This window comes from Podarcis gaigeae, assembly GCF_964106915.1.
Source record: "Podarcis gaigeae genome assembly, chromosome: 14".
In the NCBI taxonomy this organism is placed as follows: Eukaryota; Metazoa; Chordata; class Lepidosauria; order Squamata; family Lacertidae; genus Podarcis; species Podarcis gaigeae.
The window spans coordinates 50,731,106-50,746,345 of NC_139690.1; the positions used below are offsets into that span (position 1 = coordinate 50,731,106).

At 45.6% G+C, this 15,240-nt stretch overlaps 1 protein-coding gene across 1 annotated transcript in view; it reads right to left on the bottom strand.

The window, feature by feature from the left end:
• Positions 1–8,350: 8,350 nt before the first annotated feature.
• The window catches only part of IQCE (IQ motif containing E), a 38,249-nt gene continuing 31,359 nt past the window's right edge, over positions 8,351–15,240 (bottom strand). The window contains exons 19-21 of the mRNA XM_083711534.1: positions 13,988–14,115; positions 11,189–11,310; positions 8,351–9,928 (exon numbers count right to left, since the gene is read on the bottom strand). Coding sequence (XP_083567660.1) covers positions 9,765–9,928; positions 11,189–11,310; positions 13,988–14,115 — 414 coding nt within the window. The 3' untranslated portion in view covers positions 8,351–9,764. The remainder of the gene's footprint in view (positions 9,929–11,188; positions 11,311–13,987; positions 14,116–15,240) is intronic.

Below are 15,240 nucleotides of genomic sequence, written 5' to 3' on the forward strand. Positions count from 1 at the left end.
TTCAAAACTTTTGAACCATCTTTTAAACTATCAAAAGTTGGTACCTTTGCACAGCTCTTTCTTTCTTAACAGTCCCTTGCAGGCAATTAAATGTCAGAAAGTACTACTAAAGGTATATGGGGATATTAGTCCAACAACATCTGGAAGGCCGCAGTTGCCTCCCACCCCAGCTTTAGAAGGAGAGATCACTGTACATTTCTGTGGGGGGGGGGGGATATTTGGGTTTACTTTCAAATATACAAGTAGCACATAGGTGGAAGTATGCAGCATAACACTCTTAACAAAGAGCAATTCCAGTGTCCCCACAGCAAATTTCTACAGACAGGTCCAGATGCTTAGATAAAGATCTGCACTTCCTGGTAAAGGGATTAATTCAGACTCACCTGTCACCGATCAGAAAGTTGTTTTAACTCTGATTGTTACCCTGCTGTGAAGAATCAATGAAATGCCTAGGTATAATTTAAGAATGATTGCCCATAATACACAAGAACAGACAGGGCCATGAAAAAGCGGCATTATATTACTCCCAGTGGCAAAACATTTATTAAAATCTTTACCAGTCTGCACTTTAAAGGCAGTTTGCAAAAGATTAAAACAATCTCAAAACAGGGAACACAACCTACAAAGTCTATCAACACAGAGAGTGACAGAACACTGTGACATTACATTACATCAGATGTCAACCCAGCTGCAGATTCAAGAGCCCACCCCAAAGACCTTCTGAGGAGCCCAAAGATCCCAGGTCAATCCTTGGGATCTCAAGGAAGGGCTGGGGGGGGGGTCTCTGCTTAAAATGCTGGCAAGTTGCTGATCGTCCATGTAAAACAGTAATTGGTGCAATGATAAGGTACAAGGTATACCTGATAAGGTATAAAGACGCCTCCTATCTTCCCTTCTATGGAGATTGCCAGAGTGCACATGTGGGATGACATGGCCTTTTGTGTGTTGCTTGGCATAAAACCACAGGGGGAAAAACTCGCTGTGCAATGCCATAGCACATTTTTCAGGCACAATGGAGAAAACTGCCAGATCATGCACTTAAGACAATATGACTGGCTAGTGCAATGGCCCTTCCTGTAGGAGAAAGCAGCAGTCATCACCACCAAGACTTCTCCATCATCACCTTCCAATGACCATCTTCCTGCTCAACTGCTTTATTAGTTGGGGTGGGGTAGGAGAGGTCCTCTCATAATGGTTTGCATACCCAGAACTCAAACATTCCTCACCCTAAGCCAAGAGGTAATGATGGCTGTGCTTAATAGGCTTGGAAGCAACAGGTCAAGGAAGAGTTTGGGAACACCGAGGCGAGCCGTTCAACAGCATCCCCACTTTCTGGTGGGCATTTTGTCATACTGCATCATCAAATGCCCATTCTACACCATGTGGCAAGAAGCGGGCAGCCAGATATGGCGGGGGAAGGGATTCTAATCTCTCGGATCAACTTGATCCTATTTGGGAAATTTTGCTTACATGAAAGCAGATGGTGAGCAATCCCATACCAATTATGGCTCGAGGATGCGTTCCATTCTCTATAATTGTAAAGGCACTTCCCACGTTGCCACCCTTCTCCATCCACACCTCCTGTCGGTTTTGTCTGAAAACCAAAATGGGAAGCAACAGTTACAGAACGGGTGTGTGTGTGTGTGTGTCCTTGAGGCAGCCTCTCTGTCAGCATGTTGAAAAGCAAGCCTAATTTGGATGTGGGGGTAGGTGCACATAGGAATGAACACTCTCAAGTGTGTCCAATTAGAAGCTGCAATGGGAAAGAGAAAGGAATACAAAACTCATTGGCATCATTTTAAATGTTTGTCTCATTCTCATAAGAAAAGCCCTGCTGGATGAGACCTGCAGGTGGTGAAGGCAATGTCTGCTCCCAGGTCACCTAGGTACTACGGCAAGGCACATTGTATTTCTATTTAATTCATTTACCTCTATGGCTATAAATTAGCATATGCATTTTTGTAATGCAAATCTGTCTCATTTGCGGGGGGTGGGGGCGGGGGGAGAGGTTGATGCATTTCCTCTTTTTTGTCAGTATGCAAGCAGTTACCCTGTACACACCAACTTGCTCCTCCGCTAGCGATGGATAAGGTAACAACATTTGCAAGATGGCTCCATTTGCGCACCACAGACATGCATGTGGTTGCAGAGGAATGTCTGTGTCTCTCCCTTAGAAGCATAATGACCTTGTTGCCTTCCTTGATGTCAAGATTTTTAAATGGACTTCCACCTTTGAGGAAAAGCCCTGTCGCAGCAGTGGTTGTAAAAACTTGTGCAAGATGATGCCATATGGTGATATGCCTGCTGATGAGTTCTTTCTGCATGATGTGCCAAAGGCATATTTATTCCCTGTGCGCCCCCCACCCTCACACGGACCAGCCATTTGAGGAGTGGGTTTATGTGTGTTGTGATTTCTCCATGAGTTATAAAGATTGCAATTCCACTGCAAACAGCCCACATTTGGGAATGATACATCGTTATTTCCTATGGGTTTGTCCCTATGGTATTGTACAAGGCCAGAAAAACAAAAACAAAAATGCACACTCTCTTTTGTGTTTATTGAACGTGACTCTTGTTCCTGGAGGCAGGGAGCAGTGATTCCATAGCAGCAACCTCACACAATGGAAACCTTCAGCCACCTGGACGTGGATGTCTGTTTTTAATTAAGACTCCTGAAATATAGTTCATGCTACATCAAACTATCTAGCAGTTGCACGATGTGGAACTGAGATCTCAGCAAGCAAAAAATGGTGAGGTTGATTATTTATTTATTTGCATGCTGTTCCCCCGTTTGTGGCAAATGCCAGAAAGTCAGGCTATGACCTTAGCTGCGCCAGGGGATTAGTCGACAGGAAGTCAGAGAGAGGTCAATGCACCAGATGTCTCCTCAGCACTGCTTTTGGCACCCTGTTCTACTCTTACAACAAACCCAAAGGTTGAAAAATTTCAGCTGTACAAACCAGTCCTTGGCTATTTACACTACCAATTTTTTTTTTTGGGGGGGGTCACATTACTCCGTACTGAATGACTATCTATAGACTATGACTATAGATTTCACAGGGCTATCCAACTTCCCACAAGAGCTCATGCAAGTATCCGTAGCCTCCAGGGCGGGGGTGCCCCAACCAAGGCAGAAAGCTTAAAAGCTTTTTCCATGCTGGGTGCTGCTTTGGTTACATGGTGCAAAAAGGGTTTATAAGCTTTCCGCTTCGCCTTGGGGAGCAAAGCCTGCTTGGCACACGGCCTCTGGGAGTGCTGGGCCTGCTCTCTCTCACCCCCCACCTGCGGGGCAGTTCCAAGATTTGGGGTACATGCTGCTTGGAACCATACCTTCATGTAAGACGTGATTGTACTGTGCATATAGTCCACTCTGGCCCTGCCTGATGTCTTGGGATTTTGGGTGTCTGTATCTTTGCCCTATGAGAAAGGTAAAGGGACCCCTGACCATTAGGTCCAGTCGTGGCCGACTCTGGGGTTGTGGTGCTCATCTCGCTTTATTGGCAGAGGGAGCCAGCGTACAGCTTCCGGGTCATGTGGCCAGCAGGACTCAGCCGCTTCTGGCGAACCAGAGCAGCGCACGAAAACACTGTTTACCTTCCCACCAGAGCGGTACCTATTTATCTACTTGCACTTTGACGTCCTTTTGAACTGCTAGGTTGGCAGGAGCTGGGACCGAACAACGGGCACTCACCCCGTCACGGGGATTCGAACCACCAACCTTCTGATCGGCACGTCCTAGGCTCTGTGGTTTAACCCACAGTGCCACCCATCTAGCTCAGTCTTATGTACACAGAATAGCATCATCTTCAGGGTTTCAGACAGGAGTCTCTTCCTGTCTTATCTGTAGATGCCAGGGATTGATCCCGTGACCACTGACTTCCATCTCTACAACTCTATGATTCTGTGACTTTCAAGGAACATTTTCTTTCAGATCAGTAGCTAGATCCACATAATCTACACCACTAGGCTGCCTGACTCCCTTTACCTTAGATGGGCCAATGGTCTGACTCAGAATATGCCATCTTCCCGTTCTCCAAGCATGTGGCACCATTTGCTGCTCTGCCTCAGTAAGCACAATGTTCTGAGTTGGCCTTCACCCTCCCCCCTCCAAAAAAACCCCCCACCATCACTACCAGGAATAAAATCCACTTTCTGTCCCAGCAGCAAGCCAGTTTACCGGCTGGCCGTTCTACCTACACCTTTATAATGTCAACTCTCTCATAAACCCAAAAAGATTAACAAGCACCAATCTGAAAGCGACTCAGCTGTCCTGCGGAAATGCAAACCTCTCCCCCTCACCTCTCGCTCACACAAGCTTTGTTCATAGCTCTCTCTTACGGCTTGCTATTGTGGGAAGGAAGATCTGGTTCCATCAAATTACTCACACTGGTAGCTCCCCAGGGACTGGAGTCTGGGAAACATTTTGCTCCTGTCTTGGCCTTTGTACACACTCCGAGTTTTGTATGAAAGCCTGGGGTTTTGCCATGGACTGCGGAGGTGCCTCAATTACAGGCTTCCAGCCTCCTCTCCCTGCACATCAGATGTATTCAGCCTCTAGATGCAAGTATCCCCCCCCCCCCCCCGCTTACGTCATTGACAGTGCTTAGCCGTGTATTCAGAGCTGTTCAGGAATCATATCCAGCCTGCGCACCAGAGCTACCTTCTGCGCCCCTGACAATGTGACTGGAGCAGCGGATGGAATTAATTTACCTGATGGTGTAAACCTCTCTCCCGATTGCCTGGGCTCTGGACAGCTCTCAGCAGCTGCCTCTGGAAGCCCTACAAACAGCGTTTCCACTGATGGGATTAAGCAAAAATCATCTGCTCTGTACCGTAGCCATCCTTTTTGGCTGCAAGTCCTGGCATGAATGATAGCAAGTATCAGATAGAGAGCAGACTTCTGTCCCCGACTTAACAAGCATTCAGCATAAGCGAGGGAGCCAATTTCTCTCTTTTATGTAGAGGGGCGTGGGGGGGGGGGCAGAGAGACTCACTGGAAGAAGAACAAGCAATATCTTCCAAAGGACAGAGCTCTGGGCTTTATGGACGCATTAACGGTAACCACTTGCCACTAAAGAAAGGCTACCTTGCCCCCTCCCGGCCTGCGATGCATTAAAGTTGTCGTAATGACAGCCCAGAAAGTTTTCCTCTTTTGTCTTTGAAAAACAAGGGAAATCTCACAAAGGTTGAGGAGCCCCAGCCAAGATGCAACGTTCCCATCTTGATTGCTATTAAGCAGGCTGGTAAACGCAGCAGAACCCCAAAGGGGAAAGACTGCAGCCAGAGGGCAATGTTCCAGGAATGTCAGTCATAATGGTGGTTTGGAATCTCCTTCTTAAGATGCTGCAGGCCAGTGAATGCCAATTGCTGAGAAGCAACTCTTGAGAGGGGCTATTGCATTCCAATCCTGTTAGTTGGGCTTCCCAAATGTATTGGACTGGCCAGTGGAGGGAGAAGACTGCTGGCCTAAGGGGCCTTCAGCCTGACCCCGTAGGGCTCTTTTTATGGAGGAGATGGCACTTAGTTTCATGATAGTGCAAATGGCAGCATAGGCCCAAGTTTTGGCAGAGACTATCAGCAGCACCTCACAAAGGTAACGGTAAAGGGACCCCTGACCATTAAGCCCAGTCGTAGACGACTCAGGGGTTGCGGCACTCATCTCACTTTACTGGCCAAGGTAGCTGGCGTTTGTCCGCAGACAGCTTCTGGGTCATGTGGCCAGCATGACTAAGCTGCTTCTGGCAAAATCAGAGCAGTGCATGGAAACACCGTTTACCTTCCCGCCGAAGCGGTACCTATTTATCTACTTGCACTTTGATGTGCTTTCGAACTGCTTGGTTGGGAGGAGCAGGGACCGAGCAACAGGAGCTCACCCTGTCGCAGGGATTCGAACTGCAGGCCTTCTGATTGGCAATCCCTAGGCTCTGTGGTTTAGACCACAGTGCCACCCACGTCCCTACACCCCACAAAAGGAGGAAGCATTTCCTCCAGTGGAGTTTCTGTGTGAGAGAGTGAGTGAATGCACAGAATCTCCCTAATTATTATTTTTTAGTTCTTTTGATTGGAAGCAAAGATGCCTCTGTGCCCACACAGTGAAAGCAGGATGGAGCCTGCTGTATATAAACCTGTCCCCAGCCCTTCAGGACCGGCTTGGAGAAAATGCACCCCACAAAAGAAGGAAGCATTTCCTCCAAGCCGGTCCTGAAGGGCTGGGGACAGGTTTATACACAGCAGGCTCCATCCTGCTTTCGCTGTGTGGGCATAGAGGCATCTTTGCTTCCAATTTGAAGAACTAAAAAAAAAAATATTAGGGAGATTCTGTGCATTAACTCACTCTCACACACAGAAACTCCACTGAATGTATTGTACAAATGGTTACTGGTTTTGCTCAAAAGAAATCCAACTCTGGCTGCAACCCTAAATACATACACTAGGAGCAAGCTGAACTTGACTCAATGGGGCCTGCTTCACATGCATAGGATTGTGCTGTTGGTTTACCGGGCTTCACCTTCCCAAGATCCACTTGAGTGTTTGCAGATATCCCATTGTGCCAATATAATAGTTACATCCCTAGAAAAGACCCTGATGTTGGGAAAGGTGGAGGGCACAAGGAGAAGGGGACGACAGAGGACGAGATGGTTGGACAATGTTCTTGAAGCTACCAACATGAGTTTGACCAAACTGTGGGAGGCAGTGGAAGACAGGAGTGCCTGGTGTGCTCTGGTCCATGGGGTCACGAAGAGTCGGACACGACTAAACGACTCAACAACAATACAGTGGTACCCCGGGTTACATACGATTCAGGTTACAGACTCTGCTAACCCAGAAATAGTACCTGAGGTTAAGAACTTTGTTTCAGGATGAGAAAAGAAATTGTGCTCCGGCAGTGCGGCAGCAATGGGAGGCCCCATTAGCTAAAGTAGTGCTTCAGGTTAAGTATGGACCTCCAGAACGAATTAAGTACTTAAGCTGAGATACCGCTGTAGTTACATACCCTACGGCATCATTTCCCCCCAACCGGCAAGAATTTAATCACTCAGCTAATGGCTTGGCAGCCAGATCCACGCACTACAGTGCATGACACAAACCATGTAAAGCTCCGATATTTTGATAGACGTTTTGATTTGTAAACATTGATGGCAGGGGGTAGGTAGCTTTCTCTGATCCCTAAAATAAGACAGATTTTTGTTGTCATGCAAGTGGATCATATATGCTGTCACCCCACACACCAAATCCCCCAAAGAAACAACATGTTGATTTGTTCGAAATAATGATGTACAGCAGAGGAGGCAGCCCTTGGCTTGCGGGGGCAAATCTGTGCTCCACTATCCCTACTGAACTTCAGAAATGGGCACCATGTTTTTTCCTCTGTTTCATCTGTAAGGACAGTAAGTCCCAAAAGTGTTTGCTATGGTGTTGTGTTGCTGTTTCATGCTCATTCTGGAACAGTAAAGGGCCATTTCAGAATATGAGGAAATCTGTCAGGAAGCATCCATTCATCCCCTATTTACACATTCAGCAAAATCACGTGGCAGAGATCTTCTTGGGCTGTGCCACTTTAAAATGCAAACAAAGGGTTATGTGTGCTTTTTTGAATGATACCACCTCAAAGAAACAAAAAACCAAGATTTCCCACATGTTGGAAACTTGCACATCAGAGAGTTATGCCAGAGGTGTGCAGCATTAGCTTTCTGCTTGCAAGTGTGCGTGCAGGAGCAACCCGACATTTGCAGGATGAAATTGTACAATCCAGGAAGAGTTCTATGAAGAGATTTTTGTAGAACATGTAGGTTTTGCTGCTAGGTTTGGAAAATAGCTCCCCACAGCTTCTCTCCCCAACATACCCCTGCAAGACATAACAGGGAGCCTCTGAGTGCTACAGGTAAGGAGAGCAAGGCATTTCATGGTACCTTGCAATAATAAATGTCTCTTAAGGGCACAGGCAGCAAAGCTAACACCACTATGCTAATGGCAACATTCATCCTTTCTTCTGGTATCAACTGGAAAGGCATTTGCAGCAATTCATGCTTGCCTGCCACTTAGGAAGTGGTCTTACTAATGCAAACTTGTCGCTTAAAATAGGGATGGGCACCAGAGTATCTGGGACTTGCCTTTTGGGCGGCACAGGGAAGAGTTAGGTTTGGAGCAGGGGCTTCTTCCTCCTCCATTGCAAATGTGGGGGGTCTGATAAGTGGCACATGTACAATCAGCAGGATGATCAATGGGCAAGAGCAGCCCTTCCATCTTACACTCCAGAAGGCGAGCAAAGAAGATGAGTGATTGCCATGGCTCCTGAATAAATCTGAATAATTCATCAAGTCACAAATAATGACAAGACAGGAGACTGAAGCATCCTTCTCCAAGCAGGAACTGTAATTTAGATTCCCAACTTTATCTGTAGTAGCAGCAGCAGCGTTCAGATGGACTATAGCTCAGGGGCAGAGCTGGGCAGGCAGAAGGTCCCGGGTTCAATCTCAGGCCTCTCCAGTTTAAAAGGAATAAGGAGCAGGCAATGGCAAAGACTTTCTCTGCATCAGATCTTGGAGAGCTGCTGCCAGTCAGGGTACCCTCTCTTGGGCTTTAGAGACCAATCATCTGACTGAGGAACCTAGGAAATTCTTTCATACAAAGGTGATCACACAAAGCTACCGACTGAAATGCAAGCGCAAGGCAATTCTTGGTTTGGCGCAAAATGAACACTTCTGAGAAAGAGAGAGAGAGAGAGAGAGAGAGAGAGAGAGAGAGAGAGAGATTATCTATGTCAATTAAGTATGCTTGTTAATCTACCACAGGTTTGGAGATAAAGGCTCATCTCCAGTGAAGGAGCTGGGAGTCTTGCGAGAGAGCCAGAAGATAATGAAGTCTGGAGCCTGTTGATTTTATATTACAGTGGTACCTCAGGTTACATACGCTTCAGGTTACATACGCTTCAGGTTACAGACTCCGCTAACCCATAAATAGTGCTTCAGGTTAAGAACTTCGCTTCAGGATGAGAACAGAAATCTGGCTCCGGCAGAGCGGCAGCAGTGGGAGGCCCCATTAGCTAAAGTGGTGCTTCAGGTTAAGAACCGTTTCAGGTTAAGTACGGACCTCCGGAATGAATTAAGTACTTAACCTGAGGTACCACTGTACTTAGCAAAAAGCTTAAAGCCAGACTTGACTCCTACCCCCTTCATCTTCTACAATTTCAGTAAGTTGTATCCCCCCTTCCTGGACATATCCTTTTGCTCTGGAGTCTTTGAACAAGTCGGCTCAAATTTTGGTTCAGGAACCAGTCAAAGCTCAGAAATTCACAGGGTTCCTGTGTTTCATGCTAAAGCACTGGTCCCACAGAACTGTTTGCTTAAGGGCATCACTATCTATTACAAGGAAGGTGCCCTCACCTTTAAGGACCTTGTACTGGGGCGTCCAATTGCAAGGTGAATTGGCATGGCCAAAAGTTGGGTACAAAACATGAACTGTGGGAAGCGAGAATAAAAGATAACTTAGAAACAACAGCCGTAGATGGCTTGGGGTACTAAAACAAGTTTGGATTCTTACCATGCGGACCAGCAGGGGCAGAATTTGCCAGTACCTGTGAATTATAGGGAAATGGATGGGCAAAAGATGCTCTCCCCTGGCCCTTAGGAACCACCTCGCAAATGTGGCCTTAACCATCTTTAGCTCTTTCTCTCTCTTTGTCCTTTTTGAAAAACTAAGCCGAGTAGCATAGCCTGGACAACTTCACCTCACCAAGCAAGACTAAAATGTCCTTCGTTGTCACGCTAGGAGTGCAACAGAGAATGTGACAAATGGCTGGTGAAATCATGAGATGGCGCTTTCTTCACTGGTGATGGTGACACTGTGATGATGTCATCCGAGTCATCCGACTGAACTTCATCTGCAGGTGGCGAGGGAGAGGGCTGCAGCTGATCACGGGAGGATGTGGCTGAAAGAACAACGAACGAAACAGGAGAGTGGATAAAAATGGCCAAAGTCTTTCTGTTAAGAATAACAAGGTTTCAGAATGGGTTGTGAATAATTTTGATTGCCCTTTTCTGTTTCCATGCTGACACAACCTCTCATGCACAAAAGTAAGGCAGGCATTAAACCAATCATCAGGATTTACATATAAACGAGAGTGCACGCTCCACCTTCTCTCCTATGGTACTGCACTACTTCCTCATTTTGAATTATATTGCTGTCCACTGCATCAAAATACAGTAACCTATGACTTGATCAAACCATGACGCAATGCATTAAGCCCTACGACACATGAAGGGAGGAGGGAGAGAGAGGATGCAAGCACAGGAAGTCTCCTGCATGACCCTCCAAGCCATGATTTGGAAGCTTGTCCCCAATGCACCCACAGGTTCTTCTGGGGCAAGATAAAAGCAGACTCTAAGCAGAAACAGGAGGAAACCACCAATGAATACTAATTAGAAAAGTCATCCATTTGGACATTAGCAATTCAACTCCAATTCAAGTAATAAATAGCAGTAGCACAATAGACAATCTATCCCCCCCCCCCCCCGGTGTGATGGCCCTCTTTATATGTTTGAATTACATCTTGGGCTGCTGTTTTCTTCTGGAACAGTTAAGCAATTAAATAATGATAGTTATTAACCTTCACAACAACCCTGTGAACTAAACAGTAATTGATACCTAACTCAGAGGCCTGTGCAAAAAATAAAAATCAATGTGATGGAGTGGCTGTCGACAAATAAAAGTTATAACAACTGAAAATCAATGAAGCCGTCACTCTGCTGCAAGATTGAATACTGAGCCCCTACTTAGCCTCAGGTTTGTTTTGAACTCCGTTGAGACTGAAGACGTGGATGATGCCTTTCTAGAACAGATTGCCAAACATTCAAAAAGGAGAGAGATAGTAGTCATGGGAGACTTCAACCACCCCAATGTCTGCTGGAACTTAAATTCTGCCAAGAATGTGAGGTCCAACAAATTCCTCCATTGCCTCACTGACAATTTCATTTCCCAGAAGGTGGAAGTAGCAACAAGGGGGTCATCTATCCTGGACCCGGACCTCACCAACAGGGAGGAACTGATTGACAAAGTGGAAGTACTGGGAACCTTGCTGAGCCTACTGTGCACAGCAGTCCCCTTTTGGACAAGATTAATTAGAACCAAAGTTCACTGCAAAAACGTACGATTGACTTTAAGCCCAGAGTGGGGAAGTAAATGAGATTACCATGAACCGCTGAGGTGAACGCTAGAGGCGAATATTTGAATGGAGACCAGACTGGCTTCTTCTCTCCACTGTCAGGGGCTGTGCGGCTTGCTCTCTCATCTCCAGGACCAAGGATCAGAGGCCTGCAAAATATGTGGCGAATTGGCAAGAGTTGTAAAAATAGCTCCCAGCAGAAACTGGGCCCAGAGTCAGAGAGGTCCAGCCATAAAGGAGGAGACCTATGATAATAACTAGCACAGGCCTGAGGCTTTAAATCAGATGCAGAGGTTCACTGGTACGCAGGCAGGCAAGCATTCTGTTACATTCATCGTTTTGTTTAATCTCCATGTGGAAAGCATCTAACATGACTTACCACTATGTTGGGCGGTACATTGTGGAACGGGCATAGAGAAACAGAGCAGGCCTGAAGAACCCAAGTCTCTGCGTTCCTGCTATTTGAGAAAGATGCTCCTCAAAGACGGAAGACAATTTTGTAACACCTTAAGTGGGGAGGTTTTTCTGGCATAGTCTGTTAAATGGCACCTAAATGTAGCACACATTTGAGAACTCAGGATGGGCCACCTGCTTAAGACTCAAGCATTATACTGCTACCTTTATTTTTTTATTGCCTGGGTTTTGGATTGTCTTTCAAGATAAAAATCCCCTTTACACATAGGTAAAAGGCACAAACAATCAGTGCTTTTTTTCTAAAAAAATGTTTAGGGGTACTCTCATTTTGACTCAAGAAAATCACCATTTTATAGTTCAAATCAGGAAAAATAAATACAGTAAATGGACAAAAGTACAAAGATTCACAAAATGTTTAGGGGTATGCATCCCCCCCCCCAGAAGAAAAGCATTGAATATAATACATAAGCAACCCTCCCGAGGTGTTTTATGGTAGTCAGAAAAACAACATAATACGTTTATGCAAAGATAACAAAAGCAACAGCATTAAAAAGTTAAGGCAGTGGCAGCAAATAATTAAATTAGATAAGAATACTAGCAGTAGAGAAAACAGCTTTAAATAGTGACAGCAGGTACAGCACCACATACCACCCGAAAGCTGAGTGGAGTAAAAAGGATCTTCAGGGCCTTTCTTTAATACCACTGAGGAGGGCGAGGCAAAGGCAGGAGGAGCTCTGACCTCACCCTGCCAAGCACCAGTGATGGAATGGGATGCAGCATCGGTTGTCATGGCCTTAGAGCAAAGATGCTGTGCTGACACATTCTGCTGTGTTGCAGAATAGCTGCATGGATCACATCAAAGGTCCTGCCACCTCACTCTTTTACACAGCACAAAAAAGTGTATTGTTGTTGTTTCAACCATCATGGTCGTACCAACTACAGAAGAACATTATATGCAATGTTGTTTGCAGATGACACGGCCTTGACATTATACGCTGAGGAGGCTCTGCAGAGACTCAGCAACCGTTTTGCCCAAGCCTGTGGGGAGTTTGGCCTCGCCATCAGCCCGACGAAGATCAACAAAGATCAGGACGTCGCCAGCTCTCCACGCATCCACATTGGTGGCCACACGCTTGAAGTGGAAGACAAATTGGTCTACCTGGGTTCCACCATAGCCAGCAACCTGCCCATTGATGCTGAACTGCACAAGCATATTGGCCAGGCATCTACGGCGGGGACTCACCTCTCCCAAAGGGTACGGGAGAATGTGATGCTAACAAGACAGGCGGATGCCAGCGACAACATCAATATTTAAACACAACATCTACCGACATATATCTTTATATTAAAATAATAATATACAAAAGGTTAAAATGTATCTTAAAATACAAAAGCTTGAAGGGACTAATTGTTGTTGGCATCTGTCTGTCTTGGGAGATATTGGAAGAGTGCGGCTTTGGGGGGTGAAGTCAAACCACTGGAAGGTTGCAGTGCCTGCTGTGGCTGTAGAGACTGATGCAGGAGAGACATGTTTTGTTGCAGCTGGGGCAGATGAAAGCCTCTGGTTGTGTTGATGCAGGTGTACCATGGCATTACAGTAAAATCATCCAATCAAATGTTAACAATTCACCATATTGCCCTAAAAAAATCACAGCTTTTGGGCAGCCACAGCAAATCCTGTAACTCTGCCATGAATTCCTCAGACTCAAACAAAGATAAGTGATTTTCGCTTGATCATCCCCATGAGGTATCTTACTTAACAAATTCAGAATATATAGAGCACTTGAAATTTTCAAGGTATTGCTCAACCTTTCACGAGCTTGCCACTATTATTTCCCGTTAGCAGAGGCCGGCTTGCCTACTCTAAGGAGCACAACAAGATCATTGTGGGGCACATGTGGGACTGGGACCTAGGCCAGTTAGGGCTGATCTACGCTGTCAACAGGATCACATGGAATAATAAAAAAGATGGAAATAGCCTGGAATTGCTTGTGCAGGTAAACAAACCATTTCTGATCCAAAGTTGTTTGGAACCATTTCTGACCCAAAACTTAGTGGGGCATATGAAGGACCTTCAGAATCTTTTAAATCACTTCAGAAAAAGCTAACGTGCTCTTGTTTTCCTTTTCAGCCAAGCTGCTTGATGTTCTGGAACAATGTTGCCTGGCATCTGGGCTAGACTGTGGAAGACTAAATGGAAATACAAAGGAGGGGGAGAGGGTGAAGACAGCAGAAGAGTTGAACAGCATGGGAGAAGTCAACATTAGCCTCGTCGCCTGCAGCTCCATTTTGCTGGTGCAAATATTGTTACACTGTTTGGCCCAACCTGGGCTCCAGCTCACGTTCTTCAAGCCATTGACATCAAGCTTTGTGAAATTCAAATCTCATTAGAACAAGCCACTCCTGGCTTACCTTTCCTCAAGGTGAGTGCGTGCCGTGTGAGCCCTGAAAACGGACTGCACAAGCCTCACAGCATCTTCTTCCGCTTTGTAATCAGCAGCTGTTTGTGAAGAGCTGGACCCACGAGACGAAAGTGAATTCTAGGAGCACAAATAGGAACAAGGTGTTGGCATTCAATATGTCAATTGGCAACTTAACAGATTCTGCTGTTTCTGACCTCAAAGCATTCCTTATCCGTCAACAGAAAGAAAAAAGAACTGGCCTGCTTTTCAGCTGTAGTAGTTTGGGAATGCCAGTAGATTCCTGGGGCTGCCAAGGCAATGTTGATCCAGCCTTCTTACCGCTTGCTCAATGAGAAACTTGGCATCGTTGATATATAAATATGGGAGAACAAAGGAGCAAGGATGCGGGCTATCAAATATTCTGGCCTTTAGATGAGACACCTCTGGGTTGAGAAGTAGCAGCTTTCACTAGGCTCGCTGAATATGGAAGGGATTCAGCAATTTCCCAACAATGAACATTCACTTTAAAAAAAATGTTTGCGGGCAGATAAATTAATATATTAGGTCCCCCAACCACATACTGTATTGTCCAGGGTTATCAATCACTGCCACAAATTCCAATCAGCCAAAAGCAACAGCCAAATCAAGTTCAAAAAAGGGACCTTATTTTCTTTTTAAATTTTTATTTGTTCAAACTACTTATAAAGAAAACATTATTTTCTTAATTTGGTCCTCCTCCTGCATAATGCAAGAGCAAAATTCGGAAATACTGGCAGGAAGATTCAGACGTTATTCAAGCTTGTTTCACAACAAGATCTCAACAACAAATTTGGTTGGTCACTTGACAGTAAACATCAGTATGAGTTTAGCTTTAACTTTTTAGCAGCGGAAAAGCCATCTGTTGTATAATGCTGGAAAAACGCTTTGACCCATAGATTTTGGTTAAGGAAAGAATGGAAAAGCAAAACATGGGCATAAGGAGAACAGCCTTTAGAAGGATGGATGTGCGACTTCCAAGGATTAACATTGCAACAGAAATGCTGTCATCTTATGTCAAGTGAAGGGACACACGATGCTTATGCAAAAGTCTAGAAACAGTTTATACTTAAAAGGAGTTTATTGGGCACTGATGGCTAGAAGCCCCTAATTCAAATGGCCTCTGACAGCTTCGAATGGCTGGTAGTTTCTAAAGTCCTGGACAACTATAGCAATTTGGGCGCAGCCTAATTCAGAGGTCATCTACCCTCTGAATACAGGCTGCTG